We start from the raw sequence: 27,479 nt of genomic DNA, 5'->3' as shown, positions 1-27,479 counted from the left end.
GACAGTAGTCACAGTACTTGGCATTACTGGGTGGGGACTGTGCATAAGACCCCCTGCCCAAAGACTTACTGCAACATGTGGCCACACAGGGAACCTGGATGTGGTTTATTTTTTCCCCTGGATTTATTTTTAAAGTACAATGCCGTTAATTTATTTACAGAAAAATAAAGTGTAAGGTGAAAAGGTATTGAGCAAAAGACACGTTTTACCTGGCAAATAAAATGTGTCCTGGTTCACACTTATGTGTTGGATAAAGAAGGTGATGAGTTGATGGCTAGAGGAGGAGGTGACAGGAGTTTTCTGCAGAAGCCAAAGAGAAAGCCAGGGTGGTGTGTCCTGTAAGGCCTCTGAAACACTGACCTACCATTGCAGTTTCACCCCACTTCTGAGCCCTGCTAGGATTTGAAACATGGCCTTTGTGGAGGAGGCACCTCATCTGAGGCTGAGTGCAGCCAAATCAAGCCTCCCCCTCGGGGGCAGTTATTGCTCAGAGCATCTCTGTGGGGGCAGGGCCTGTGTCTGTGTCCCCATACCCAGCAGCTGGTACACTAGAGATGCTTCATAAATGTTTACTGGGGGCAGCCCGGGTGGCTCAGTGGTTTAGCGCCGCCTTCTGCCCAGGGCCTGATCCTGGAGACCTGGGATCGAGTCCCACATAAGGCTTCCTGTATGGAGCCTGCTTCTCCCTCTGCCTGTGTCTTTGCCTCTCTCTCTCTCCTCTCTCTCTCTCTTTCTCTCTCTCTCTCTCTCTCTCTCTCTCTCTGTCTCTCATGAATAAATAAATAAAATCTTTTTTAAAAAATAAAATAAATGTTTACTGGTTGAATGAAAGAGTCATCATAGTGCAAAACAGCCTATTGTAAAGATAAAATTAGATCAAAATGGTTGCTTCAGATGGCAGTGGAAACCAGCACTCTACTTTCCTCCTGTCCTTGGACTTTGCTTCTTTTAATGTTACCTTAACATTATTTGAGATAAATCATTAGCTGGAAAACTTGAATCTTATCCATTAAATGCTTTCATTTTAATCTACCTTTCCTATCAAATCCAATTCAGATAAAATTATGTGTTTTCTGTGATAGTGGTAATCTTTTAAGCCAATTGTGACCTCCATTCCTTTTCCTTCTCTCCAGCATGCAAGTGCAATGGGCATGCCTCTCTCTGTAACACCAACACGGGCAAGTGCTTCTGCACCACCAAGGGCGTCAAGGGGGACGAGTGCCAGCTGTGAGTACCACACTCCTGGGACCTCTGCCACAGGCCACACCTGGATTTAGTGACTGAGAGCCAGGCCAGCTAGGTCTGTACAGCCAGGAAGGTCAAGGGGCTATGAAGCTGCTGGACCACAAGAGCCACCCCTTCCCTGTGCCCTTTTGTCATGGTCTCTGGGGGATCCCCAGGTTGATGAATTCGGAATTCTGCCTTTTCTATTTCAACAGGTCTCATTCAGTTAGCCTCCAAACTGAGGAGGTCACAAGTTCAGCAGCAATTCCTTGATGGCTCTTCAGTTCACATTTTTATGTTTGAGTGACACTGACATTTCCTGTGTTGCTGACTTGGATGAGTCTTTTAACTTCAACCATTGTTCAGTTTTTGTCATATCAGGAGATTGCACCCTTTCCTGAGAAAGAGCTGGAAGAGTTGGTATTCCAGGACAATCTTTTATTTAGCATTTTGGTTGTCTAATAGTGGAGATGATCCTCTGGCTTGGAGAGGCTCATCAACACTCCCTGTTCTAGCATTTTACGTGGTGAAGTATGTTAGACATCTTCCAGGGAAGAGTCTGGAGTTCCCATACATGAAGATGCAGATAGCGTCAGATAGACACAGAGTTTTAGTCCCGGCTCTGCCGCGATGAAGCAGAGCACTCTTGAGACATATCACTTAACTGAGCTGAGCCTCAGTTTCCCTATCAATAGCAGGACTAGCAATAATTGTTTTTAGTGCCTTGGTGAGTTGAAACAAGAGATTGTTCCCTGACAAATATATATCTATCTGCCTCACCAGAAAACCTCATAAAACACATGCTCCAGGTTTACTCATTCTCTCAAGAAGAGACTTAAGAGAGAGAGATGTTTAGTAGTATCACAACATTGGGCTGATACAAGCAGGTACCTCATTAGTAAACTTTGGTTTTTGTTTTTTTTTTTTCAAAAAACACTAATAATGAGGTCATCAGTGGTTGAGATGTTGATCATGATGTTCAAGGAAGGAATTGCTCTGTCTGCATTTTATAGTTTATACCATTAGTCATATTTACTGATTTCATGATGCCTTAAACCCAATACATGAAGAAATGTCTAATCAAAGATTAAGCTTAGCTTTTGGACCTAGGTTCAAACAGAACAATAGGGCAAAATTAATCACTCCTGCCCTTAGTTAGGCATGCAATAACAAAATGAGGCATAGGTCCAGTGGAAGACTTTCTCTTCAAGAGATTTTAGAAAGAAGCAAGTGCTGAGAATCATCCTGGATTAAAGGACACAATATCATGTATTATTTATCTGAGAAAAGTGCTTGACCCAAGCTTTCCCCCCTTTCTTAGTAGCTCTTAGTTACTGGGCCTGCCAGTATGAATGGCTTTGTGAAGTGAGAGACTGGGCTTTGCCGATATTCACAGATGATATTTGTGGGGGGAAGTAACAATTTTTTTTTTATTAGAACTTATTTTTTTTTCCAGACTGGCAAACCATGTTCAAGGAGTTGTTTTTTTTTTTTTTTTAAGTGAAAGTGATTCTCATTCTTTTCTTATTAAAGAACAGGATCAGTTTTATCCAGGGAGAGTAGGAAGGAAATAAGATGAATATTTGAAAAATATTTTGACTTCACTTTTAGAGGACTAAATAGTCCACACAAAAGTGGAAATGTGTTTTTCAAGATAATAAATAGTATCTAGGTTTATTAAATTTGGACTTGTCTCCTGCACTTTGGCAAATGTTTATCAGTTGGCAGGTGGTGTGAAACTGCTGGGCGGTCTGTACTCAACATGGATACACACCCTCATCAGCTTACCTGATCTAAGTGACAGTGAAAAATGTGATTATACTGATTCACACTTGTTTGTAGTTTAGTTTTATATAAAAGGATCTGCTTGGTTTTAAAATGAATGTTGAGGGGATCTCTGGGTGGCTCAGTGGTTTAAGCGCCTGCCTTCCGCCCAGGGCGTGATCCTGGAGTCCTGGGGTCAGTCCCACATCAGGCTCCCTGCGTGGAGCCTGCTTCTCCCTCTGCCTATGTCTCTGCCTCTCTCTCTCTTCTGTCTCTCATGAATAAACAAATAAAATCTTTAAAAAAAATAAAAAATAAAATGAATGTTGATTTTGTTTTACCTAGCAATAGAAAATAATCTTTATTTTTATCCTTCTAGGTGTGAGGTGGAAAATCGATACCAGGGAAATCCTCTCAAAGGAACATGTTACTGTAAGTGTCTTCACAATACATATTTGTCTAGAAGCAGAGTAGAGTAGTCTACTAAAACTTTGTTATTTGCTTTAACATGGTTTGAGAATGGTAAGTGCTAAAAGAATATAGAAGCCATTAGTGAAAGTGTGTCCTAGTTTTTTTTTTTAAGATTTATTTATTTATTCATGAGAGACACAGACTGAGAGAGAGAGGCAGAGACGTAGGCAGAGGGAGAAGCAGGCTCCCCACAGGAAGCCTGATGCGGGACCCGATCCCGGATCCCGGGATCATGACCTGAGCCCAAGGCAGGCACCCAACCACTGAGCCACCCAGGTGTCCCAAGTGTGTCCCAATTTGATGTATTTGCATTCTATTACACTTATGACATATAGCAATGCCATTTTAAATTGTGTTAATTATGATTGTGGTTTATGTTAATATGTCCATGGAAGATATCAGGGGAGAATACAGAGATAGGCATCTCTGGCTTTCCTCTGTTTATATTCCTTTGAAACCTTATTTCATTTGCCATTACCTTTTTGGCGTTAACACATTTCACATTTTAGGATGTATAGATCAGAAACACATTTTATTTTTAATATTTTATTTATTTAGAGAGCACAGTCCACGGGCAGGGCAGAAGAAGAGGAAGAGAAGGAATCTCTGGTTGACTCCACACTGAATGTGGAACTGAACGTGGGGCTCAATCCCAGCACCCTGAGATGAACTCAAGAGTTGGTTGCTCAACTGACTGAGTCACCAGTGTCTCCAGAAACAAAATTTTTTAAAAGATTTATTTATTTATTTTAGAGAGACAGAGAAATAGCTGGGGGGAGGGGAAGAAGAGGGCATGGGAGCAGAGAGAGGGAGAGAATCACAAGCAGATTCCCCACTGACTGCTGAGCTTGAGGGAAGGCTCAGTCTCATGACCCTGAAATCAAGAGTCAGAGGCTTAACCAACTGAGCCACCCAGGTGCTCCCTCAGAAATAATTTTTTAAATATAGTTGAAGTAATGATTCTCTCTGAAACTTATTTGTGTTAATCACCTCTTTAGGAATTAATAAATAAAATATCTAATGACTGACATTCAGTGAAAGGTAAATCTGGCACAGGAACTAGGTCCTTCTGGGTAAATGTGGTTTTCTTCCTATAAGAATCCATCCACATAGTAGGCAAAATTATGAAACCAGAGAAAAGGAGTTAATATTTTGGCATATCCACTATAATTATGTACCTCCTTTCCTGGGTTGAACAGCATCCACTCACAATTCATGTCCACCTGGAAACTATAAACATGATATATATCTTATGTGTGTGTGTGTCTGTATACAAACCACATAAACATATACCTATATTTCTTCTAGAAGAAAAGAAGAGAAAAACTTCATTACTGTGTAGTAGAAAGAGTTCTTAGATGTGATTCCAAAAGCACGACTCATAAGAAAAAATTATTAGGACTTTATCAAAAGTTAACACTTGTTGGACACCTGGGTGGCTCGGCAGTTTGGCGCCTGCCTTTGGCCCGGAGTGTGATCCTAGAGTCCCAGGATTGAGTCCTGCATCGGGCTCCCTGCATGGAGCCTGCTTCTCCCCCTGCCTGTGTGCCTCTCTCTCTGTCTCTCATGAATAAATAAATAAAATCTTTAAGAAAAAGTTAAAACTTGTGTTTTGTTAAAAAAAACACCATTTAAAAAGTAAAATGCAAGCCATGGAGAAGAGAAAATGTTTGCAAATTATGTATTTGAGGAGCTTGTATCCAGGATGTATTTTTAAAAACTCTTACAACTGAATGAGGAGACAATTCTAATTGAAAACAGACAATGATTTGAATAGACATTTCACCAAAGAAGATAGATGATTGGCCAACAGGAACAAAATGTGTAACATCGTTATACATTTAGGGTATGTGTTTTAAAACCACATTGAGATACGCCCTTAGAATAACTAGAGTCAATAGCCAACACTGGCTAATTACCTTAATAGAAGGTAACAGGTTTTCACATTTGCTCTACATTCAGTCTATCGAATACATCTCTTTGGTTAAAAGTACATTTAAAAAAACCTGGCCTCACCAGATGTAATTGGAAAGGGGTGGGATATTTAATAACCTCTTCAGATAATTATGGATAATATCCTTTGATAACCATACCAAAACTAGACAACTGGTTGTTTCTTAAAGGTTAAATGTGGAACCTGGAACTACTTTGGTGAATTTTTAAAAAGATTTTATTTATTTATTTCATTTTAAAGAAAGAGAGAGAGCTCACAAGCAGGAGGAGCAGAGGGGGAGAGAAGGGGACAGGGAAAGAATCCCAAACAGACTGTGCACTGAGGGCTAAATCTCATGACACTATCATGACTAGAGCCGAAACCAAGGGTTGGACACTTACCCAACTAAGCCACCCAGATGCCCCACCATATCAGTGAATTTTTTGTAACTTGGTACATTGTAACCTATCTTGAAAAAATAAAGCCAGTACCAAATACCAGGATTTAGTAGTGAAATGGGCAATATAACCTGGATATAAGCTCCTCCTCAAATACATGATTTGCAAACATTTTCTCTTCTCTGTGGCTTGCTTTTTACTTTTAAATTAAAAAAAAATACAAGTTTTAACTTTTGATAAAAGTCCCAATGAACATTCTTTGTGTGAATTTAAAATGGTGTAGGCACTTTGGCAAACCATTTGGCAGTTTCTTAAACAGTTAAAAATAAACTTACCCAAAACTCTCCATCCCCCTCTTCCCCTAGCCCCTGGCAGTCATCATTCTGTTTCTATAATGTTGACTATTCTAGACATCTCATATAAGTACAATAATATAATACTGGTCTTTTGTGACTGGCTTATTCATTTGGCATAGTGTCTTCAAAGTTGTTCCAGGCTGTAATGTATATCAGAATTTCCTTCCTTTTTAATATTACACTTTATGTATACTATTGATGGACCTTTGGGTTGCTTCCATCTTTTGGCTTTTGTGAATAATAGCTGTGATCTGTGTGGCTACTGTGAACATGGTTTATATATATCACTTCAAGATCCTGCTTTCAGTTCTTTGGGTATGTACTCCAGAGTAGAACTGCTGGATCATTTGATAATTCTGTTTTTAAGTTTTCTGAGAAACTACCATACTGTTTTCCACATTAGCTGTACCATTTCACCCTCCTACTAGCAGTGCACAAGGTTTCCAGTTTCTCCACATCCCCACCAACATTTACCATCTTCTGTTTTTTTTTTTTTTTAATTTTATTTATTTATGATAGTCACACACACAGAGAGAGAGAGAGAGAGGCAGAGACACAGGCAGAGGGAGAAGCAGGCTCCATGCACCGGGAGCCCGACGTGGGATTCGATCCCGGGTCTCCAGGATCGCACCCTGGCCAAAGGCAGGCGCTAAACCACTGTGCCAGATAGTGGCCATCCTATTGTGTGTGAGGTGGTATCTCATTGTAATTTAACTGATTTGTATTTTCCTAATGATTTATGATGTTGAGCATCTTCTCATATGCTTACTGGCCATTTGTATACCCTCTTGTGAGAAATATCTGTTCAACTCCTCTGTCCATTTTTAAATCAGGTTGTTGAGTTGTACAATTGACTTTTTATTTTTTATTTTATTTTTTACAATTGACTTTTTAGAATTAAATTATGCCATCTTTGGGCAGCTCTTTCTGCCCACAGGTCCTGTCCTTGTGGTTTAATAAAACCACCTTTTTGTACCAAAAAAAAAAAAAAAAAAAAGAAAATTCCACCATCTTTGCCCAGTAGGCTTTCTATAAAGCTCTTTTCTTTTGCTACATCACTTTAGTCTTTGAAGACTTTCTTGCTTTCAAAAATAAGTAATCAAGGCACATATTCATTGCCCCAGACCTGGAATCAACCATTTTTCCATGGAGTCTTAGTTTCTTTTATACCATTGAATTATAACTTTGGGGATGTCTGGGTGGCTCAATGGTTGAGCGCCTGCCTTCCACTCAGGGCGTGATCCTGGAGTCCCGGGATCGAGTCCCACATTGGGCTCCCTGCATGGAGCCTGCTTCTCCCTCTGCCTGTGTCTCTGCCTCTCTCTCTCTGTGTCTCTCATGAATAAATAAATAAAATCTTTAAAAAAAATTTGTAACTTTGAATCCCTAAACAAACCTAGCATATAATAGAGCTACAATTAATATTTGCAGGTGAGCTAGGTTAGAGCCTAAAATCTCAATCAGGATCATGATATAAAGAGAGTTTGATAGGTTATTCTAAATAAAACAATACTGCCCACAGACTTGACTTCCTTTGAAAAGCCTCCCAGCCACCAGGTATAAATGAGCTAAATGTTTCCTGGCTATTGAATATTTAGAAGAAAATCAATCTGTATCTCTAGAGACCTGTTGTGTTTTGTTTTCATTTTTAAATATACATTTCTTTCTTTCCATAGATACTCTTCTTATTGACTATCAGTTCACTTTTAGCCTGTCCCAGGAAGATGACCGCTATTATACAGCCATCAATTTTGTGGCTACTCCCGATGAAGTAAGATTTTAAAAGTTTTCTTGCTTTGTTTTGAATTCGTGTGGATCTTTTTCTTGATCTTTGTGAATAGAAGCACTGCATTAGCAGTGGCCTTCAGAGTGGAGTACACAGGACTATGTTTAGAGGTTCAGGAAAGAAATGTTAGAATCTACACTTTATCTCCTGTCCATCTCAGAGGCCAGAATGGTATTGTTCAGATTTACCAGGATCTGATACCCAGACTGCCACTGACTCCACACATACTTGCTTTTCCATCAGCCCATCGCAGCTCCCACAGAAAAGGAGAGGAGACTGGAAGGGGACTTCCCCCATCAGTGGGGCACATAGCAGAGCCCAGATTTACTCTCTCAAAACAGACCAGAGTTAACAAATATCTGCAAAAAGACTGCAGAATGAAATTAATGCCAGTGTTGTATGGAAGGCTTCTGAGGTGATCTGTACCCAGACAAAGTTGTTAGCCTTATTAAGAGGTAAAAACAGTGAAGATGTAGTCAGGTCCAACCAGAAGTTAACCTGAAATAATTGGAATTATTAGGACAACTAATTGAAAGGTGGATTTATATCTACTTTCATTAACGATGAACCCTATCCTGACATAAGGTACTACCTGGTAGTAGCAGGGAGCCAATATAGCATGACATTTAAAAGTGAAATGTCTAAAACATGAAGACATACCTATACGATTTCTTTAACGAAATATGAAGTCAATGGCCACTCCAGTAAATAATGACATTTTACTAAACTTGATGATAAATTATTTAGGAACTTCCTTAATGGTTTCTTATTTCTCATCAACATACACAAAGCATTAAAAAATGCCTGTCACAATAAACATGATGAATAATTCATGGAAAATAGTATGACAGTAAGCCAGGTTATATTCCTTTGTTAACAAATGTTATTGTTAACAAACATTGCTAAATCTAAAAAATAAATTAATAGCAGAACAAAATCCAGAGTGTGGAATGTTTACAATTATATGAAAGTAAGTTCTGTTTTTATATTCCATTTTAATAATAAAATTAAGAAGAAATGTATTAGTGAATTTCTTTTTAAGTAAAAATAATAAATAACCTTAAATGAAAATATTATATGCACAGACTGTGTATCATATCATTTGAATGGCTGTGTTGACTAGAATTAAAAAAAAAAAAGACTTTAGGATAAGATTATAGCAAAAGTACCACACATGAAATTTATTTAATATTTTATTCATAAGCAGGTGGTTGAAATACTCAGTCTTTCACAAAGTAATTGATGTTGTTAATTTTATTTTATTTATTTATTTATTTATTTATTTATTTATTTATTTTGTTAATTTTTTTTTATTTTTTAATTTTTTTATTTTTATTTATTTATGATAGTCACACAGAGAGAGAGAGAGAGGCAGAGACACAGGCAGAGGGAGAAGCAGGCTCCACGCACCAGGAGCCTGATGTGGGATTCGATCCTGGGTCTCCAGGATCGCGCCCTGAGCCAAAGGCAGGCGCCAAACCGCTGCGCCACCCAGGGATCCCTTGTTAATTTTATTTTATTTTTTTTTTTATTTTTTTTATTTTTAAATTTTTATTTATTTATGATAGTCACATACAGAGAGAGAGAGAGAGAGAGGCAGAGACACAGGCAGAGGGAGAGGCAGGCTCCATGCACTGGGAGCCCGACGTGGGATTCGATCCCGGGTCTCCAGGATTGCACCCTGGGCCAAAGGCAGGCGCCAAACCGCTGCGCCACCCAGGGATCCCAATTTTATTTTAAATAAACATAATAAACTATTGGTAATACATATTAATAAGGAGAGTGATCATGAAAATCTTTTGACCTCTTTGGAGTTCCCTGTTTTCTTATGACAGAATATTTCATAGTGTTAGCTAAAGTGTATGTTCTGTCTTTTATTAAAGCACAAGTTTATTGATCCTTTCCATGGAAACAAGTAATTGTTAGTAGTGTTCTTCCAGCATATATTAAAAATAAACACTTGAGCTTCTCCTGCAAGAGGAAGGTGAGATTGTATCAATAAACAAGAAGGTAATTAACTGCTTTGAGAGAGAAACTTCTGGTTTCAAAATCACTGTTTGGAAATGTTTCCATTGTTATGATTTTGTGCTGTAAATACCATCAAAACAATACCCTTAAAAATCTGTTGTTCTCATTTGTTTTTTTGGTCTCTCAAGATGAAGAATTTCAGCAGGATTGGGTCCATTTATAAAATATAAAAATACAACATCTGATTCATTAGCAAAAATAATTATTTGACCACAAGAAAGAGATTAGTCAAATTTCAGTGAAAACTAAAAATTAGTATTACAATTTACCGAGTGTACCCAGTAGTGCACTTTTATCTATTGGCTCAGCACATTTCCCAGAGATTTCTTTCTCAGTCATTCAACCAAGAATCAAATAAATTAAACTAGTTCTTCAAATTATTGTATCTCGATAAGAGATAAATAAGTAAATAAGGTTTTCAAAGCTAATAAAAAAAATTCAGTCATATTTCTCTAGAAATAATATTTTTAGTGAGAGAAAAATGTTTTTTAAATCTTGAATGAATACAGTCAAAATATTTTTTTAAGTTACTTTATTTCAGCTTTTTATGCTTTTTTTTAAAAACCATTTTCACTTTGGAGAACTTTACACTGTATGTAGTCTATCAGTTCAGAAGTACATAGGTTTAATTTATAAATACATATAAATTGAAGACTTGGTTCAATGTTTACTTATCAGCATGAGCTCTCCAGACATTTGGAAACAGCTGCCCAGAGGATCCTTAGGAGGCTGACTCCCTTAACATAGGTCATAGGATTTAAGTCATCGTGCTCTGGTCAGGGACTTTTTTAAAACATACTTTTTTATGGAGTTAAGCATTTGATAAGCATTAAATTACATACACATTTATGGGAGAGAAATGAAATTTATTTGGGATATATTGTTTATGTTGGTCAGAAATGTAACTCTCTTACAAGTGTGAGTTTCTTTTAAGACACTGTAAAATATCTGTTTTGTAGTTAAGAAAATTGAGATTTTAATTTTAATTAGCATTTTAGATTTAGATTTTAATTAGCAAATTAAAATTTAAAGCATTTTAGATTTAGATTTTAATTAGCAAATTTTAATTACTACTTTATTTTAAAATCTGAAAACTGTTGTAATTAATTTTCTAACTATTTGCACTGCTCATCAGCAAAACAGGGATTTGGACATGTTCATCAATGCCTCCAAAAACTTCAACCTCAACATCACCTGGGCTGCCAGCTTCTCAGGTAAAGACATAACTAGAGAAGATCTTCCAAGTAGAGTAGATTGGTAACAGATTGAGAAATAGAATGTAGTTGTTGAGAAAAGGGGCTCTGGAGACAGATGGGCTTGAAACCCACCTTTGCCACTGATTACCTAGGAGACCTTGAACAAGTGTCTAAACCCCTTTCTAGACCTTAGGTAATGTTATCTGTCATAAAGAAAAGATAGCAATACTTATCTCCTAGAATTGTTGTATCGATTAAATCAGGTTATACATGCTAGCACCTCCAGTGGTATCAGGCTCAGTTCATGCTCATCACCCCTGCCCTGCTATCAGCTATGATAGCACTGCTGCAGACACTGCTCTGGCACTCCCATCGTCATCCCTGTTCAGGCTTCAGAAATGGAAAATGGAAATGACTCAAGAGTTTCAAGAAATGGAAATATTTAAAATAGAATGAGATCTTGGTAGACAAAGGGAAGTATACTTTGGAAATTAAATCAGGCTCGAAAAACATAGTGTTTGCTCCCATCTGTGTTGCTGCAATTCACTAAAGAAGATCTGGGCAAAAGATCTACTGAGGATCTAACAGGTGGGCCTGATGTAATGCCTACAAACATAGCACAACAAATGTGGGTTTGAACTCTGCCTGTTACCACCCATGCTGCACTGTGCAATTGGGCAGATTAAGCTTTCTGAGCCACTTTCCTCATGGATACAGGGAATGCAAGAAACATCTAGCTGTACATGGGATGGTGAGGCTGAAATGAGACAATAAAGGAAGTAGTCCACATAGTGCTTGAAACACAGCGGTTTCTCATTGGATGCTAAAACTGCGCTTCTTTATCATTAGTCTTCCGGTACTAGTTTTTGGTCAAAACACAACCAGTTAGACTGAAGCAAAATTAAACATTACCTTTGCATGTCTTATGTTATCATGTCTTAAAAGATTGTATGGAATTCAGAAAAGGTTTGGAAACTTGCAGTAAGGAAACACTTTGAAGAAAAAGTCTGAATTATCAGAACACTGGGAGAAGGGCAACATCTCTGAACATGTGAATGCTTTTCAATGATTATTTTCAGTGAGCACCCAGCAGTCTGGACTCAAGTCACACTCAAGTTAATGCAGACATGGAAAAAATCTATTTTATGAATCTTTGTAGACACCAGAATTCCTGGCTGAGAGAGAATATGGAATGTTGAAGGACCATTTGGAAGTAGGATGGGTTTATACCAATTGGGGGGTTTAAATACAGTTGGAGCTGATAGCAGAAGGGACTGAGTGACCCTCTAGAGCTCCTTCCTTCCTGTTGCTGAGACATGAGGTCACTGGTAGTTAGGAAGTGGGAGGTGAATCAGTGTCCCTGGCATGGGAGATCAGAAGCATGGACAAACAGGTCTAAAGGGGAAATGCAAAGCAGTTTAAGTGCTCCATGCAGAATGAAAGCTGTTGCTTGTTAATAGGATTCTAGTGGTATCTGCATTTTCACAACTATGTGTCATCCATTGAGGTGGAGAGGAGTTGCAGAGCCTCCTGGCAGAACCATTCTAGTTAAGGGCACAGCCTTGCATATCAGCCTTCCCACTGCAAATCTCAACTCTGCTTATTCCTGGCTATGTGACCTGAATCAAGTTACTTAGTTTCTCCAAACCTCAGTGTTCTGATCTGTAAACGAGAATAATAAGAGTTATTGTTAGAATTAAATGAGGTTGTACTCTCAGAGGCTATTCCTGGAATGCAGTGTGTTCAGTACATGTTAACTGTTATTATTAATGAGGGCAGATTCTGTCCAGAAAAATAAAAAAAAGACTCTTGCATTTCATTCTTTTCTTCCTGATAGCGGGAACCCAGGCTGGAGAAGAGATGCCTGTTGTTTCAAAAACCAACATTAAGGAGTACAAAGATAGCTTTTCTAATGAGAAGTTCGATTTTCGCAACCACCCAAATATCACTTTCTTCGTTTATGTCAGTAATTTCACCTGGCCCATCAAAATTCAGGTAAGAAGTGTTTTTGGTCTCAACCTGCAGACATACTGAAATCACTCCAGTGGAGACTCAATCCACTAATTTGGAACTTGAGGTAAATGAGGCGTATGATATTGCTTTGCCTTTGTAGTATCTATGGCAGAAGAGTGCCAAGCACACGAACACCATAAAGAAGGTTGTGGTGTAGGGATGGCTTAAATCACTTAAGAAAGAGACTTATAAGCACTTTTGAAAGCAAGTTGGCCTGTTACAAATTTGTTAATTATAGCTGTATTCATCTCTTCACTGAGCGCTTGCCCTGTAAAAGCCTGGAGAGCTGTTCTGGAGTGAATTAGGAGGGTATAATGAAGCAAACACACTGAAACCAGTGAGTCAGTGTGAGGAGTGCCATACAAAAAGATGCCACAGCATTTATGGCATCTTTATTTTTTATTTTTATTTTTTTTTATTTTATGGCATCTTTAAAGGAAGATAGAGTGTGGTGCATGGCAGCATAAGGTTGCGTGTAAAAGCATAGGCCCTGTGGTCAGACAGATGTGGGTGTGAGTCCTGGCCTCTCCTAGACAGATCATGTAGCCTCTCCACATCTCAGATTTTCGGTATGTGACTTGACCTGCTGCTGCCACCGATGTTACCAGCCTCGAACCTTCTCTCTGTTCTCAGGGGACCAGTGGACTCCCTCTTAAAGACCAAGATGCATGGCCTTATTTTGCTCTCCAGGCCTTGCCTCAGTACTTTTTGCGTATACTCCCTCTATTTTGGGTAAATGTGGAATTCAGGGTTGGGTGGATTTTCCAGGGACTGGTGTGCCTTTAGCCATAGAAGCGTGGTCCCGGGCTTGGTCTGTGGCCGTTTGCCGACTCTCAGAAGCAAGCCATTACTGATCAGTTAGGATGGGTGTGCAACCGAATCCTGGTGGTTTTGTGTTCATCCCTTGGGAGGATGACTAAAGAACAATCTTTTCATTCCTGGAATGTGGGAATAGGCTCTGTGTTGTGTTTTTTTCTCACCAGCCGCTTCCTTTTCTGTCTAGATGGTCCACAAACGTGTTCATCCTCTATCTGCTTTTCCCTTTATTTTATTTTTTTAAAGATTTTATTTATTTATTCATGACAGAGAGAGAGGCAGAGACATAGGCAGAGAGAGAAGCAGGCTCCTTACAGGGAGCCCGAAACGGGACTTGATCCCAGGATCGGGATCATATCCTGAGCCAAAGGCAGATGCTCAACTGCTGAGCCACCCAGGTGTCCTCCTGCTTTTCCCTTTAATCTTACACACTTCCTGCTTCCCTCCTCAGCCAGCCCTCTTGTGGTGTTGGCTCCCCATTTGTGTTTCCTCTTATCCATTCACCTATCAGCCCGCTACAAAACCTCCTCCCCTCACCACATCCTCTGACCAGGCTCTTTAGAGAATCTCCTTCCTTAAACATTGAGGTTGTTTGGGAATCAGGCATTGGTTCTCTTTAGTCTTCATCCCAGTTTCCCTGTAATTCCATCCCACTGTTGTAGGACTTATGGTACTATTTCTGTATTAGTGATTCTCAGTTCTGTCTCCAGCTCAGCTTCAACGAGCACTGCAGACCAGTATTCTTGGTTGCTGCCTAGACAGCTCTAATTGGATGATCACAAGCTCCTGCCATCAGCATTTAGTCACTCTTGTGACCCTAACCCCAAGGCCCATGCTTCCTTTCTCAATGAATGACATCACCGTTCATCCCGTTTTCTTTTGCTGTCCTTGTTCGGTTTTTATATCAAGGTTAAATTAACTGTTAATAATTATAAATTGAGGAGTTTTCTCATTTCTGGAAGAGATTATATAAGATTAGAATTATGTGAACCTTGAATACTTGATAGATCTCTCTTATAAAATCATTAGTATTTTATTTGTGGAGATTTTTTTTTTAAACTGTTGATTCAACTTCTTTAAAAGTTATAAGATATTTTGGATTTTCTCTTTCTATTCCAGCCATTTAAGATAATTTTTTCTAGGCATTAACTTATTTCATTTTTTAAAATGTATTGGCACAAAGTGATTTTCACACTATCCTCCAATCTTTGGAGCATCTGTGCTTAAGAGTACTGAATCATACACCTAAAAGTGGGTAAAACAGTAAATTTTACCTTAAATATTTTTTAACCCAATTATAAAAATTTAAATATCACAGCAAGATTTTTTTTGTAGATACAGACAAGCTTATTCTACAATTTATACAAAAAGGCAGAGATTCTAGAATAGCTATAACTGGTGTGAAATAGAGGAGTAATGTGGGAAGAATCACTGTACACAATGTTAAGGCTTGCTGTTTAGCTACAGCAATCAAGACTGTGGTTATTGGTGGACGGATATACACAGATCAAGGAATGGAATAAAGAACCTTGAAATAGAACCACACAAATATGTCCAACCAATTTTTGACAAAGAAACAAAGACAGTTAATTCAGTGGAAGAAGGATAGCCTTTTCAAATAAGTAGTGCTGGAACAATTGAACAACTATAGACAAATAAATGAACTTCAACCTAAACATTTCATCTTACACAAAATCAACTCTTTATGGATCACAGCTCTTTTCTTTTAAAGTGAAATATTTATTCAGCCTCTTGTCATGCCAAAATATTTTATGTATATACCACTATAATTAGCACGCCCTCTCTAACAGGCAAAATTGTACATCAAATTATATTTCATGTTACCTGATTATGTAAAAATATAAAGTAAAAATGATTTTTCAATTCCATTTAATATTACTAATAAACAGCTCAGCAGTAGATATGAGGTACAAAATCATAGTAAAATATGACACAGGAAGAGCATAATGTAATTCCCACTTGTCATAATTTGTTATGAATATACAAAGGCAACTTGTTAAAATGTTGTGTTTACTAAGATTCTGGCAATTGCTTTTTGTAGTAAGACATAACATACCAGACCTGCCACTTGACTTGTTTATCATAAGTCTCAGCCTCAATATGAAGCTGTTTAAAAAAAAAAGTCAAAAGCCTGGGTTGCTTTTTTGTTTTGTTTTGTTTTTTACCTGCTAAGTGTCTTGGCAAGTATGCCATTAAACACAGCAAGAAATTTAAGATAGCAAAAATCAAGAGTTAATAAAAGCTAAACATTACAACCTAAACAAAATTCATACAAAAATAACTATCACTGGTTACATAAAATATTCCTGACTAGTTAAAACTTAACAGTATAAAACATACATTTTAGAATATTTAGCAGTCAGGCTCAAAAAGTAGTGTCTATTTGAAATATTCCTCTCCAAAGCCAAACTGTAGTCAAAATTAATTCAAATGTTGTAAAACTTTCTAATGCTAAAAAACGTTCAGCATTATTGAAGTGGAGCTAAATTCCAGGCGCTTTGTGGCACTGTCATGCCGCAAAGGGCTGTTTCTTTGGTTCATTTAAAGCAGCAAATGAAAAATAAATAAATAAATAAACAAAGCAGCAAATGACAGAGTCCAAGAATGTCAGAGGGCAAGATTGCTATGCCCAGCTCTGACCTCCCCATGAAGCATGGCTATACGTCCACAGAAATAGGATGTGTGTGTATAAGAGGCATGCTATTCGGGGATCCCTGGGTGGCTCAGCGGTTTGGCGCCTGCCTTTGGCCCAGGGCGCGATCCTGGAGTCCCGGGATCGAGTCCCATGTCGGGCTCCCGGCATGGAGCCTGCTTCTCCCTCCTCCTGTGTCTCTGCCTCTCTCTCTCTCTCTCTCAATATCTATCATAAAAATAAATAAATGAATGAATGAATGAACGAATAAATAAATAAATAAATAAATAAATAAATAGGCATGCTGTTCTGCCATCTGAAGAGGTTGCCCCCCAACAAAAGCTCCTTCCCCAGATAAAAGTATATAAGGGGGGAAATTAAAATAACTTATCTATAGAGTACGGATTTTGAAATATCAATGTGATCCCTATTTCAAAAATGTTCTCTGGAGTCATTGGGTCATTTCTGATTACATCTTAATGATGTATCCAGATTCAACTTCTTTCATTTATCATGGCACACTTCTAGTCAAAAATGTTAACTTTATCCCCAAATATCTTAATGACTAGCACAACTGGTAGTGTACTATCTCCCAGAGTTGTTAAGTCCTGGAAGAGAAAAAAATAGATGTTCAAGCAGCAGGCAACAATGATGGCCCTTTCACACAGCAGCATCTGTGTGGTACTGAATAGTCCAGGACTAATTCGAAAAATAGGAACATTCATGCATTTTTGTAATTATGTCTTGATTCTCACAGTTGAAATTTCCTTAAACATAGCTCTTTCTTTACAAGGGAATCCTGATTTTTCTTATAATGTTATGGCCAGTCAGGACTTGAACTGCAGCCTTCTTTTTCTCCTTACCATGTTTTATATGCTTCTTTTTCTTTTTCTTTTTTTTCTTACTGCTACTTTTTCTTCATTGCTTTCTTTTTTGCCCAAACCTCCTCAATATAATCTGATTCTGATACGTACTCCAGTGACAAAGGTTTATCATCAGAATTCATCTTTTTCTTTTTTTTTTACTGAGTCCTTTCATGTCCTTTTCTCATTTGCATACTTTGATGTATTTTTTAACAGTTTTTAAGATTTATTTATTTTAGAGCAAGGACATGAGTATACATACATGAGGGAGAGAGAGAATCTCAAGCAGACTCCTCGCTGAGCACAGAGTCCAACATGGGGCTTGATCCCAGGACCCTGAGATCATGACCTGAGCCAAAATCAAGAGCTAGACACTCAACTAACTGAACCACCCAGGCAGCCCTTGACTTCTTTTATAAATTATCCTTACTGTCCACTTCAGTTTCTGAAGTGGAGCTTTCAGAAAATTTATGTGAATGTTTCTTCTTTTTCCTGTTTCCTTGTTTTTTTATCCTCCTCTTCAGAATCTGAAGAACTGCTAGAAGAATTGATAGAGAAGAAGATAAATACCTACCAGATTTCTTTTCTTTTATCTTTCTCTTTTTTTTTTTTTTGGATGAGCTCTCACTTCCAGTTAGTAATTTCTCCCTGTGTTTTTCTAGTTCTTTCTTCCAGTTCTCATTCTTTTTTTTCTTCAAATTCAGCCAATGCCTTAGAGCTTTTTTCTTTTCTACTACTTTTTCCCAGGTAGGCCCTGGTCAATTCAGATAATCTGGGATTGTTGACTCTGAAGGCTGGATTGAACCCCTTAATCTGGCCATTGCTGTTGGGTTCATGTAGGCCACCCGATTGTGTCACTTCCCCAGGGTGCAGGGCTAAAGATACGATCAGACACCAAGGGCAGTCAGGCCAAAGAGGCCACCGGAGAGGACCTGCTGCAGGACCTTCTGTCGACTTGTGATCACAGCTTTAAATGTGAAATGTAAAACTATAAAACTTTTAGAAAAAAAAATAGTGGTAGAACTTCACATCCTAAGGCTAAGCAAAAGGTTTTTAGACTCAACAACAAAGGGAAAAATCAATAAATTGGACCACATCAAGACCAAAAGCTTTTGTTCTGTGAAAGACCCTGGCAAGAGGATGAAAAAATAAGCTACATACTGAGAAAATATTTGAAAATCATTATTTCTAACCAAGCACTTGAATCTAGAATATAAGAATTCTTAAAATTCAATATTAGGGGCACCTGGGTGGCACAATCAGGTTAGCATCCAACTCTCAGTTTTGGCTCAGGTCCTGATCTCAGGATGGTGAGATTGAGCCCTGTGTCAGGGTTCACACTCAACATGGAGTCTGCTTAGGACACCCTCACCCTCTTCCTCTGCCCCTCCCCCACCTAAATAAATAAATAAAGCTTTTAAAAAAATCTCAGCATTCAAAAAGAAATACTTTTATTAAAAAATGGACAAAAGATATGAAGAGATAATTCACCAAGGAGAATATACACTATGGCATACAAGCTATATGAAAAGATACTTAGATTTAGTAATGCAAATTAAAACCAGAATGAGACATCACTGCATACCTATCAGAGTAGCTAAAATTAAAACAGTGATAATACCAAATGCTAGAGAGAATACAGAGAAATTGGATCACACATATATTCCTGGTGGGAAAGTAAGATAGTTTAGCCACTTGGAAGATAGTTCTGCATTTTCTTATGAAACTAAATTTGTACTTAATATACAACCCAGCAGTTGCATTATTGGGCATTTATCCCAGAAAAATGAAAACCAGTGTTTACAAAGACTACCTATACACCAATGTTCATAGCACCTGTCCAGCAACATTAAGCAGCTTTATTCATAATAGTCCCAAACTAAAAACGACCCAAGTATTCTTTAGCAGGTAAATGGCTAAACTGTGCTACATGCATACATATCATAGAGTAACACTCAGAAATAAGAAACGAACTGTTGATACAACAATCTGGATAAATCCCAAGAAAATTTTGCTGAGGAGGGGGTAACAATCTTAGAAATTTACATACTGTATGATTCCATTTCTATAACATTTGAAAATTTAAATTTTAGACCAAAAATACAGATATATCTACTGAAGCTTCAACTTTTTTACTTTTCCTGACTGACCTCAAGACCCTCTTTTAAAAAGTCATCTGGGGGAATCCCGGGTGGCTTGGTGGTTGGGTGCCTGCCCTCAGCCCAGGGTGGGATCCTGGGGTCCCAGGATCAAGTCCTGTAGCGGGCTCCCTGCATGGAGCCTACTTCTCCCTCTGCCTGTGTCTCTGCCTCTCCTGTCTCTGTGTCTCTCATGAATAAATAAATAAAATCTTAAAAAAAAAAAAAAAAAACGTCATCTGGGAGTGCTTGGGTGGCTCAGTCATTTAAGTGTTCAAATCTTAATCTCAGTTCAGGTAGTGATGTGAGGTCATGAATTCAGGCCCTGCGTTTAAAAACAACCAAACAAACAAACAAACGCAGTCACCTGATTAGGTCAGGCCCACCTACACTCAAGGGGAGAGATTATATGGTGTACACACTAAGGTAAGGGGAATCTTAGATGTCAACCAGGGATTTAGATTGTTTGACTCCATAGAGGTTGAACTCTAGGCTTCAGTCAGACAATTTCAATTTGGTAATGTCTCCTAACACTAATTATAGATGAGATACATATATAAAATATTTGATTTGAAGTCTAGTACATATTATTTCTTGAGTTGTTTTAAGTTGAGATTGTTTTCAAACTGACATACCTTATTATTTCTGAATCTGATTGAACTTCAGGCTTTGTTGTGTAAAACTGAAAAATGATTAACATTTTTAAGATTTTTAGTGAAAATCTTAACTTATGCTACTGACATTTTTCCTATTTGGAAAGAGGGCTCCGTGCATATAAACAAGCTCTTGTGCTGGAGATAGTCGTGCTGTTGCCAATGCTGAGCTCTAGTTTTTTTCCTCCCAATGCCCTGTTGCTCCACCCTCTGAAAGCCACTGAAATGGTTTTAGAGCATTTCCTTCTAGAGGGATCTCTTACCCACACTTACTTTTTAAAGTACTAATTTTAAGTTTAAGAGTCAAAGATATGTTGATTTGCTGCCTGATTTGGGGGCTCTTTACGTGGGCTAGATCACTTACTTGAATAAGATCCACTTATGAAAGCTATATTCAGGAGCACTTTTGAAAAAAAAACTATGGCATGTTCACCATTTAGTTTGCCAAGCTCTCCTTGAACAAGAAGGTAAGTTCTGTTGGAACTATGTCTTTTTGCTCTTTGGTAGAACTAACTGTAGTATTTGCAGGCACTTATCTAGACCTGTGGCATTGTGTGTTCTCGCTGTCTTCACATGACACTGGTTCTCTGTGGACTTGGGACCGTATGTGGCTGTATGTGTGTGGAGGGCTGAGCTTGTGTCTTCCTGGGCATGTGAAGTGGTGTGTTCAACAGAGGAGGCTTTGCATTTCTGTACTGCTCTAATTTCCTCAGAGCCTTAGCTTTCCTAGATGTAGTTCATTCTTAAACACACCCATGCATACTTAGAGACTATCCAGATTCAGTAAAAAGGTAGAGACTAATTGAACGAAAAGAATAGGTGCAGTGTAGGCCATTCAGTTAAATTTTAGTTTGGCTTTCAGTGTAGGCAAAAGCCATTTTGTCCCTGATTCTCATTTTTTAAAGCAAAATAATGAAGGAAATCTCATTCTTTACTCAGAATTCATGTAAACCTTGATGCTTTAAAAATGGTAATGTTAAACTCAAGTTCCTTCACTCTGAACCAGTCCCAGGATTCTTTTCCATAATTAGGAACAGATCAAAACTTTTAACTGCTAACTGAGGGAATTTGAAACCAACTATAAAAATCTTTGTAGATGCAGTTTAAAATTTAAAAAAAAAAAAAAACCCACCCAGATTGAAAAGGCCTTGTGAGCAAGAGGGTGATGGGGGTATTGGGGTCAGTTGTGCCTGTTTTCTGGTGAGTTGCTCCTGTGGGTGAGCACCGCTCCCTCAGCCTCTGCTTTCTGAAAGCGATCCTGGATGTCCTCACCAAGAAGCAGGGACTCAGCAGGCATAGCCATGCCCATAGTTTGGGAGGGTAGGGATTCAAGATAGAGAATGGACAGGCAGACCATTTTTTATGTAAGGTGGGAAGGTGGGCGGTGAAGCTCGGGTTCTGGCTTGTTAATGGCTCTGCAACAGAGGTTGTTATTGTAATGTGGAACTAATATTAAAGCCCTCTCCATGCCGGGTGTTTCATCTGCTGGTTTATGTAAGAGGCTAGTGTTCGCAAGTGAAGGCAGCACAGAATTTGTATTGAGAACTGAGCATTCATTTAGACTTCAGAATTATGTTTATGAGTGCTAACAGGATTGCTCTCCTAAGCAAAGGATGTATGAAACTTTTATTAACTCAGATATACTTTTTTTTGTGACCACTTTATTGGAATATAATTCACATACCATACAATTCACCCATTTAAAGCACACAATTTAGTAGTTTTAGTATATTCACAGAGTTGTATGACCACGACCACAATAAATTTTGGAATATTTCCATCAGCCCAAAAAGAAATCCTGTACTCATTAGCAGTCACTCCCAATTCCTCCTTCCGCCTAGACCCTGGCAACCACCAGTCTGTGTTCTGTAGCCATAGACTTGCCTAGTCTGGCATTTTGTGTTAATTGGGTTACATAACATATGGTGCTTTGTGGCTGGCTTCTTTGACTTAGCATAATGTTTTCAAGATTCATCCATATTTAGTACGTTTGAGTTCTTAACTCTTCTTAAATATTGAATGATACTTTATTGTATGGATATGCCACACTTTGTTTATCTATTTTTCTGTTGATGGATACTTGGGTTGTTTTCACCCTTTTGCTATTATGAATAATGCCAGATACACTTTTAATGTTTATATTTTTGTATAGTGATAATAATGGTGGTGTATGTACATATCTCCTGTTAGATATCTGTACCATAAGAGTCTTAAGAATGATAAAACTATGGAATACATTTAGAACTGAACTACTTAAAGTATAAATCTTTCTTTGTTTCAAAGTGGCATTTAAGGTTCTTGTACTACCTTGTGGTTTTTACTAGGATCATTATTTATTATTCCTCCTTCCTGAAAGCCTCTTCTCTTCTACTTTTCACCCATGGCTTTGGCTGTTGCTCCCTTGAATTTACTCTGGACCCTTTCTCCCTGGACAGTCTCATCCACACCATCTGTGAATACCACGTATGGTAGGGATGGGTAGATCTCCCTTGCTAGTAGATCTCTCCCATGATCTCCATAGCCAGGAGGCTTCCTTTAACATCTGCTCACTCCGCAGACTTTGTAGCCTTGAACGGATGAGAGTAGCTGTCAGATGCTGGGTGGCAGGCTGTGCCCCCATGTTCCTGGGAGCCCTGGGAGGAGAGGGGGGAGTATCTCGTGCCACCTGAGTCTGAGTGAGGATGGGCAGTGCTGAGTGGAGTCTCAGGGGCATGAGGTTGGAGAGCAGGGGTGTTTGGGCTGGGGAAAGGACATACCCAACTACTCCCAGTAGTTCTTGCAAGGGACTACTGGGAGTTTAGCAGAGGTAGAGTGGTAACGCTGTGACCAAGGTGCTGGAGAACTGGGCAGAGGCTGTCGTAAAGAGACTGGAGGCTTCAGCTGAGCAGTGGCAACTATAGCTTGAAAAGCACTGGGAGTTGCTGAAATGTAAGCCAAGAAGTGACTGAAGATGGGTATTTTCAAAAGACCCCTTTGGCATCAGTTGGGAGAATGGATTGGAAGGAGCTGGGCATGAGTTGGGGAGTCCAGGTAGAATTCTTGTTTAGAAACCCAGGGGAGGGGTCTGGTGACCCTCAGGCATATCCTTTAGAAACTTTCTTTCCTCATCTGTTTCTCTATCACTGTAGACTCTTGTCTGTCTTTTCACTCTACAAAGATTTCCTCAAGGGCAAGGACAGTGTCTTCTATTTCTGTGTCTTCAGTGTTGCAGCATAGTGTTGATCAGCAGTAGACACGTCGCAAATGTGTACTAGATGAATGTGTAGTTGTAGGTATATGGGAGCTTTTGGGCTGGTATCAGAACTTTGTTCTTTTTTGCAACTTTTCTGAAGGTGCTGACAGCTTTTTCTGATATTGTCAGACTGATTGCCAACCAGTGCTAAGGTGCCAGCTAGGGTTGGAGAGCAAGAATTTGTCATGTCAGTCGGCACAGTCCTGTGTTAGAGGATTGAATTGCTCTTAGCATGTTGTCGTAAGAGTTGAGAGGTAGAAGAAAGGACAGAGATGAAAACATAAACATTCTAATTTTACAAACAGGATAGTTAAGAGGATATATATATTGAAATATTTAAGAATGAAATGATGGGGGAAGCCTGGGTGGTTCAGCAGTTAAATGCGCCTGGAGTCCTGGGATTGAGTCCCACATTGGGCTTCCTGCACGGAGCCTGCTTCTCCCTCTGCCTGTGTCTCTGTCTCTCTGTGTCTCTCATGAATAAATAAATAAAATCTTTAAAAAAAAATAATGAAATGATAGGTAACCTGGGATTTGCTTCGAAATAATATGATTGTGGGGAAAGTGGGTAGCCTGTGGATGAAACAAGACTGGACTTGAGCTGGTGATTATTACAGGTGGGTGTGACCACATTGAGTTCATTATCCTATTCTCTGTACTTTTTTAAAAGTTTAAAATTTTCCATAATAAAAAAATGAAAGATAAAACAGGTGATAGAAAAAAAATAAAGACCCAAGTGTATTATTTAACCTCCTGAAGGTAGCCTCAAACTGGGTCTGCAGCCTAGGCTAGCTGGGACCTTAGCACATCAAGACCAGCTGGGATGTATCTTGGAACTGACCTTATCTTTTACTTTGCAGGAAGTGCACAGTATTTTACTAGGGTTTTACCAGTTATTGACTGCTGTTGGACAGTGTCTAGAACAGTCAGGAAGGAGTCAGGGACAAAACTCTGTCTAACACACCTCACACTGGTGAAATGGCGGGAGCTTCCCTGGGAGCCACTGACTTCACCTCCACGCAGGGTTGCAGAAGAGTCCTGATGGCTCCTCCTTGTGGGCAGTGAGGCCCAGGAAGCTGCCTTGCAGTGGGCCATGGCTACAATGTCTCCTGCTTTTTTGCAGCTGCCTGTGGGTAACAGGGATATCCTTCCCCTGTATTAGAGGTGTTCTATCCATTTCCTGTCTCTGTTGGCATCCTTCTAGCACTGTCACCCTCAGAATGACAACATTGATGTAACTAGACTGGAAGGGGCAAGTGGGAATGGTGGCCTCAGTTACCCTCCTTTATAGTAGGAAGTCAGTAAGTGATGCCCAAAATGGCTAAGTCAAGAAATAGCAAATTAAAAAAAAAAGAAAAAAAAAACCTTTGGGACACCTGGGTGGCTCAGTGGTTGAGCATTTGCCTTTGACTCGGGGCATGATCCCAGGGTCCAGGATCGAGTCCCACATTGGGCACCTGTGGAGATACTGCTTCTCCCACTGCCTATGTCTCTGCCTCTCTCTCTGTCTCTCATGAATAAATAAATAAAATCTTTTTTAAAAATTAAAAAAAAAACTTCTTAGTGATAAAAAGATAACCCCCCAGAAGAACATTAAAAAAAAAAAAACTGAAATAAAGGTGGGGGCCTCTGGAGAGAAACCTTGTGGAGAGGATGTAGGGAGCAGGAACCATTGCTTTGCATGATTAGCTGTTTGTTCTGGTAGCGATTTCAACCAAATGTATCTAGTTCTTAATGATTTTTAAATTATTAACGATCATGATAAGATGGAATAGGAATTCTGGAGAGTGGTGAAAAGAATGGCTGAAAGGCTCTGTGGGAAAGCAAGCACAGAGCACTATTGGGGTGGGAGGTTGGGTGTGCGCAGATGGTGAGTGTTAGCTTACACATCAGGAGTGAGTGGCTCAGTAGAATTAACTAGCCTTGAGGCTAGTATTTGTTCATCCATTCATTCACTTGTTTCCAAATACCTACCTTGTTGATTACACAAACATTAGAAATGCAATGTTAGAAATACACATGTTAAAAAAATAATTTGTGGTAGTTGGCTATAAGAAATGTCTTACTTTTATTTTTAGAGTGCCCTCCCTACCTTAGTTGATAAGAAATTCATTCCCAAAGAGTGCCATCACCTTCTTGCAGGAGCTATAGGAACCTTAGGGCTTACCCGTGCCCAGAGATCTGGGGCAGGCCTCTGATCTTCATTCACTGACTGATGCTCCCAGCACCCTGGCTTATGGCCCACAGGGTTGTTTGAAGGCAGCTGTCCTAATTCCCATGTGTGACAGGCTTGGCCATTGGGTACAGAATAGTCTGTGAGGTCCAAGAGCCTCCCCAGGCCTGCCATGCAGTCTCCTTATATTCCTTGGCACTTTCAAAACTAGAACATCTGCCCTGCTTCCATTTCCTGGCCTCAAAGTTTGGGTCATGCTTCTCTGTTTGTTTCAATGCATTACCCTCTCTTTCTCTACCGTCACCTTCCCCCCCACTCCCAGTACCCACCATACCCCCATCCCTGGGGAAGATCCAGGTTAATTTCTTTGGGGGCCAAACCTTCTAAGTAAAAATGACACATTTTTTCAGCCCTATTCCTGAAACACTAAAGGAATTGTTTGGGGTAAGGAGCAGTACCCTTAAAAAAAAAATTTTTTTTCCTTAATTCCTTGTTTCAGAATTTCCTAAAGTATGATCTTTGGACACTGGCATCAGAATCACCTGGGGAACTTAAAGCTTCAGGAGTAGGAATAGGGCCTACGACTCACACTTCATTGCAGGCTCTCCAGAGTTTGAGAACTATGGTCTAGTTCTTGGAATATGATGATGTTATTTGCTCTCTGGAGGTAGGTATATCTGCCTCTATGGGTGGTAGGGAATTGCCTTTCCATTCTTTCTCCTACAATGGTTAGAAAGTCAGAAATTGATTTTTTGTTGACAGAAGAGTGCAGGAATCTTTTTTTCCAGGACATCTCTGGATACACAGACATAGTACAAGGTGGAATATGACTGTCCCATACCCTGAGAAGGAAGCAGATTGGGCACTGGGAGTGTAGAGAAGAGAGAGCTGATTTCCAGCCGCTGAATGAGGAAGGGAGTGTTTAGGTGGGGCTAAGGTGGTGGCGGGGTACTGTAGGTGGGTGAGCAGAGCCCTCTGGTGATTGAAGGACCAAGTGCAGCAGTAGAGCAGTCTGAAAACCCGTGTTTGGCTAACGCACAAAATTAGTGCTTGGGAAATGTAGGTCCACCATATCTTACCCTAAATTCTGTGTCTAGCTGGGCTTCTGAGTTGTTTCTCAGATTTATTCAACACACCCAGAAGGTCCCCTGGGCAGGCACACCTTAATCAAACTTATTGCTGAGAGTAAGGCAAAAGCACCTTGTGGAAATGTAAGGGGACATAAATTCTAGGTTTGCTGGAGTGTGGGGGTGATCCCTACTGTTTAGAAAGGGAGAAGAATGACACTGAGTTTTATTTATAAATTGTAATGACATTTTCTTTTTCTGTAATAAGCATATCTTATTATAGGAAGTCCCTTTTATCTTCAGTGTCAAAAAAGCCACCAAATACTTCAATGTCTGTTTCAATGTTTATTTTATAAAAAATCATGGAAGAAAGACCTGATCAGAATATTGTCTTAAAAAAATGAAGTTCAAAGGCACGAAAAATGTTTAATTTTACAGTTAACAAAATTTAAGTTACGATTGCAACCATGAGCCAATTCTTAGAAGAAAGAAAACTCAATCAGGTCTTTCTTACTTTCAGGGGAAGGTGGAGGTCGGGTCATTGTTTTTCCAATTACCCTTTTCCTTTATTCAGCACATATTTATTAAACACCTCTTCCATGCCAGTCACTGCTTTAGGCACTGGAGACACAGGAGTCAGCAGCAAGGTCCCTGTCCTCACGGATCTTATTTTCTTTCTTTTTTTTTTTTTTTTTTTTTTTTTCAGATCTTATTT

General features: G+C 39.1%; 1 protein-coding gene and 1 pseudogene across 3 annotated transcripts in view; one reads left to right on the top strand and one right to left on the bottom strand.

Annotated features, from left to right (window-relative positions):
- ATRN (attractin) overlaps positions 1–27,479 on the top strand; it is a 161,438-nt gene that overhangs the window by 98,265 nt on the left and 35,694 nt on the right. For all 3 annotated transcript variants that reach the window (XM_072800233.1, XM_072800235.1, XM_072800234.1), the window contains exons 20-24: positions 1,134–1,227; positions 3,368–3,420; positions 7,823–7,917; positions 11,096–11,174; positions 12,994–13,151. In XM_072800233.1, the coding sequence (XP_072656334.1) occupies positions 1,134–1,227; positions 3,368–3,420; positions 7,823–7,917; positions 11,096–11,174; positions 12,994–13,151 (479 nt within the window). The remainder of the gene's footprint in view (positions 1–1,133; positions 1,228–3,367; positions 3,421–7,822; positions 7,918–11,095; positions 11,175–12,993; positions 13,152–27,479) is intronic.
- On the bottom strand, positions 17,163–25,871 carry LOC140618847 (uncharacterized; annotated as a pseudogene).

Source organism: Canis lupus, chromosome 26, assembly GCF_048164855.1.
Source record: "Canis lupus baileyi chromosome 26, mCanLup2.hap1, whole genome shotgun sequence".
Taxonomy (NCBI): domain Eukaryota; kingdom Metazoa; phylum Chordata; class Mammalia; order Carnivora; family Canidae; genus Canis; species Canis lupus.
This window is presented reverse-complemented; position numbering and strand designations above follow the sequence as displayed.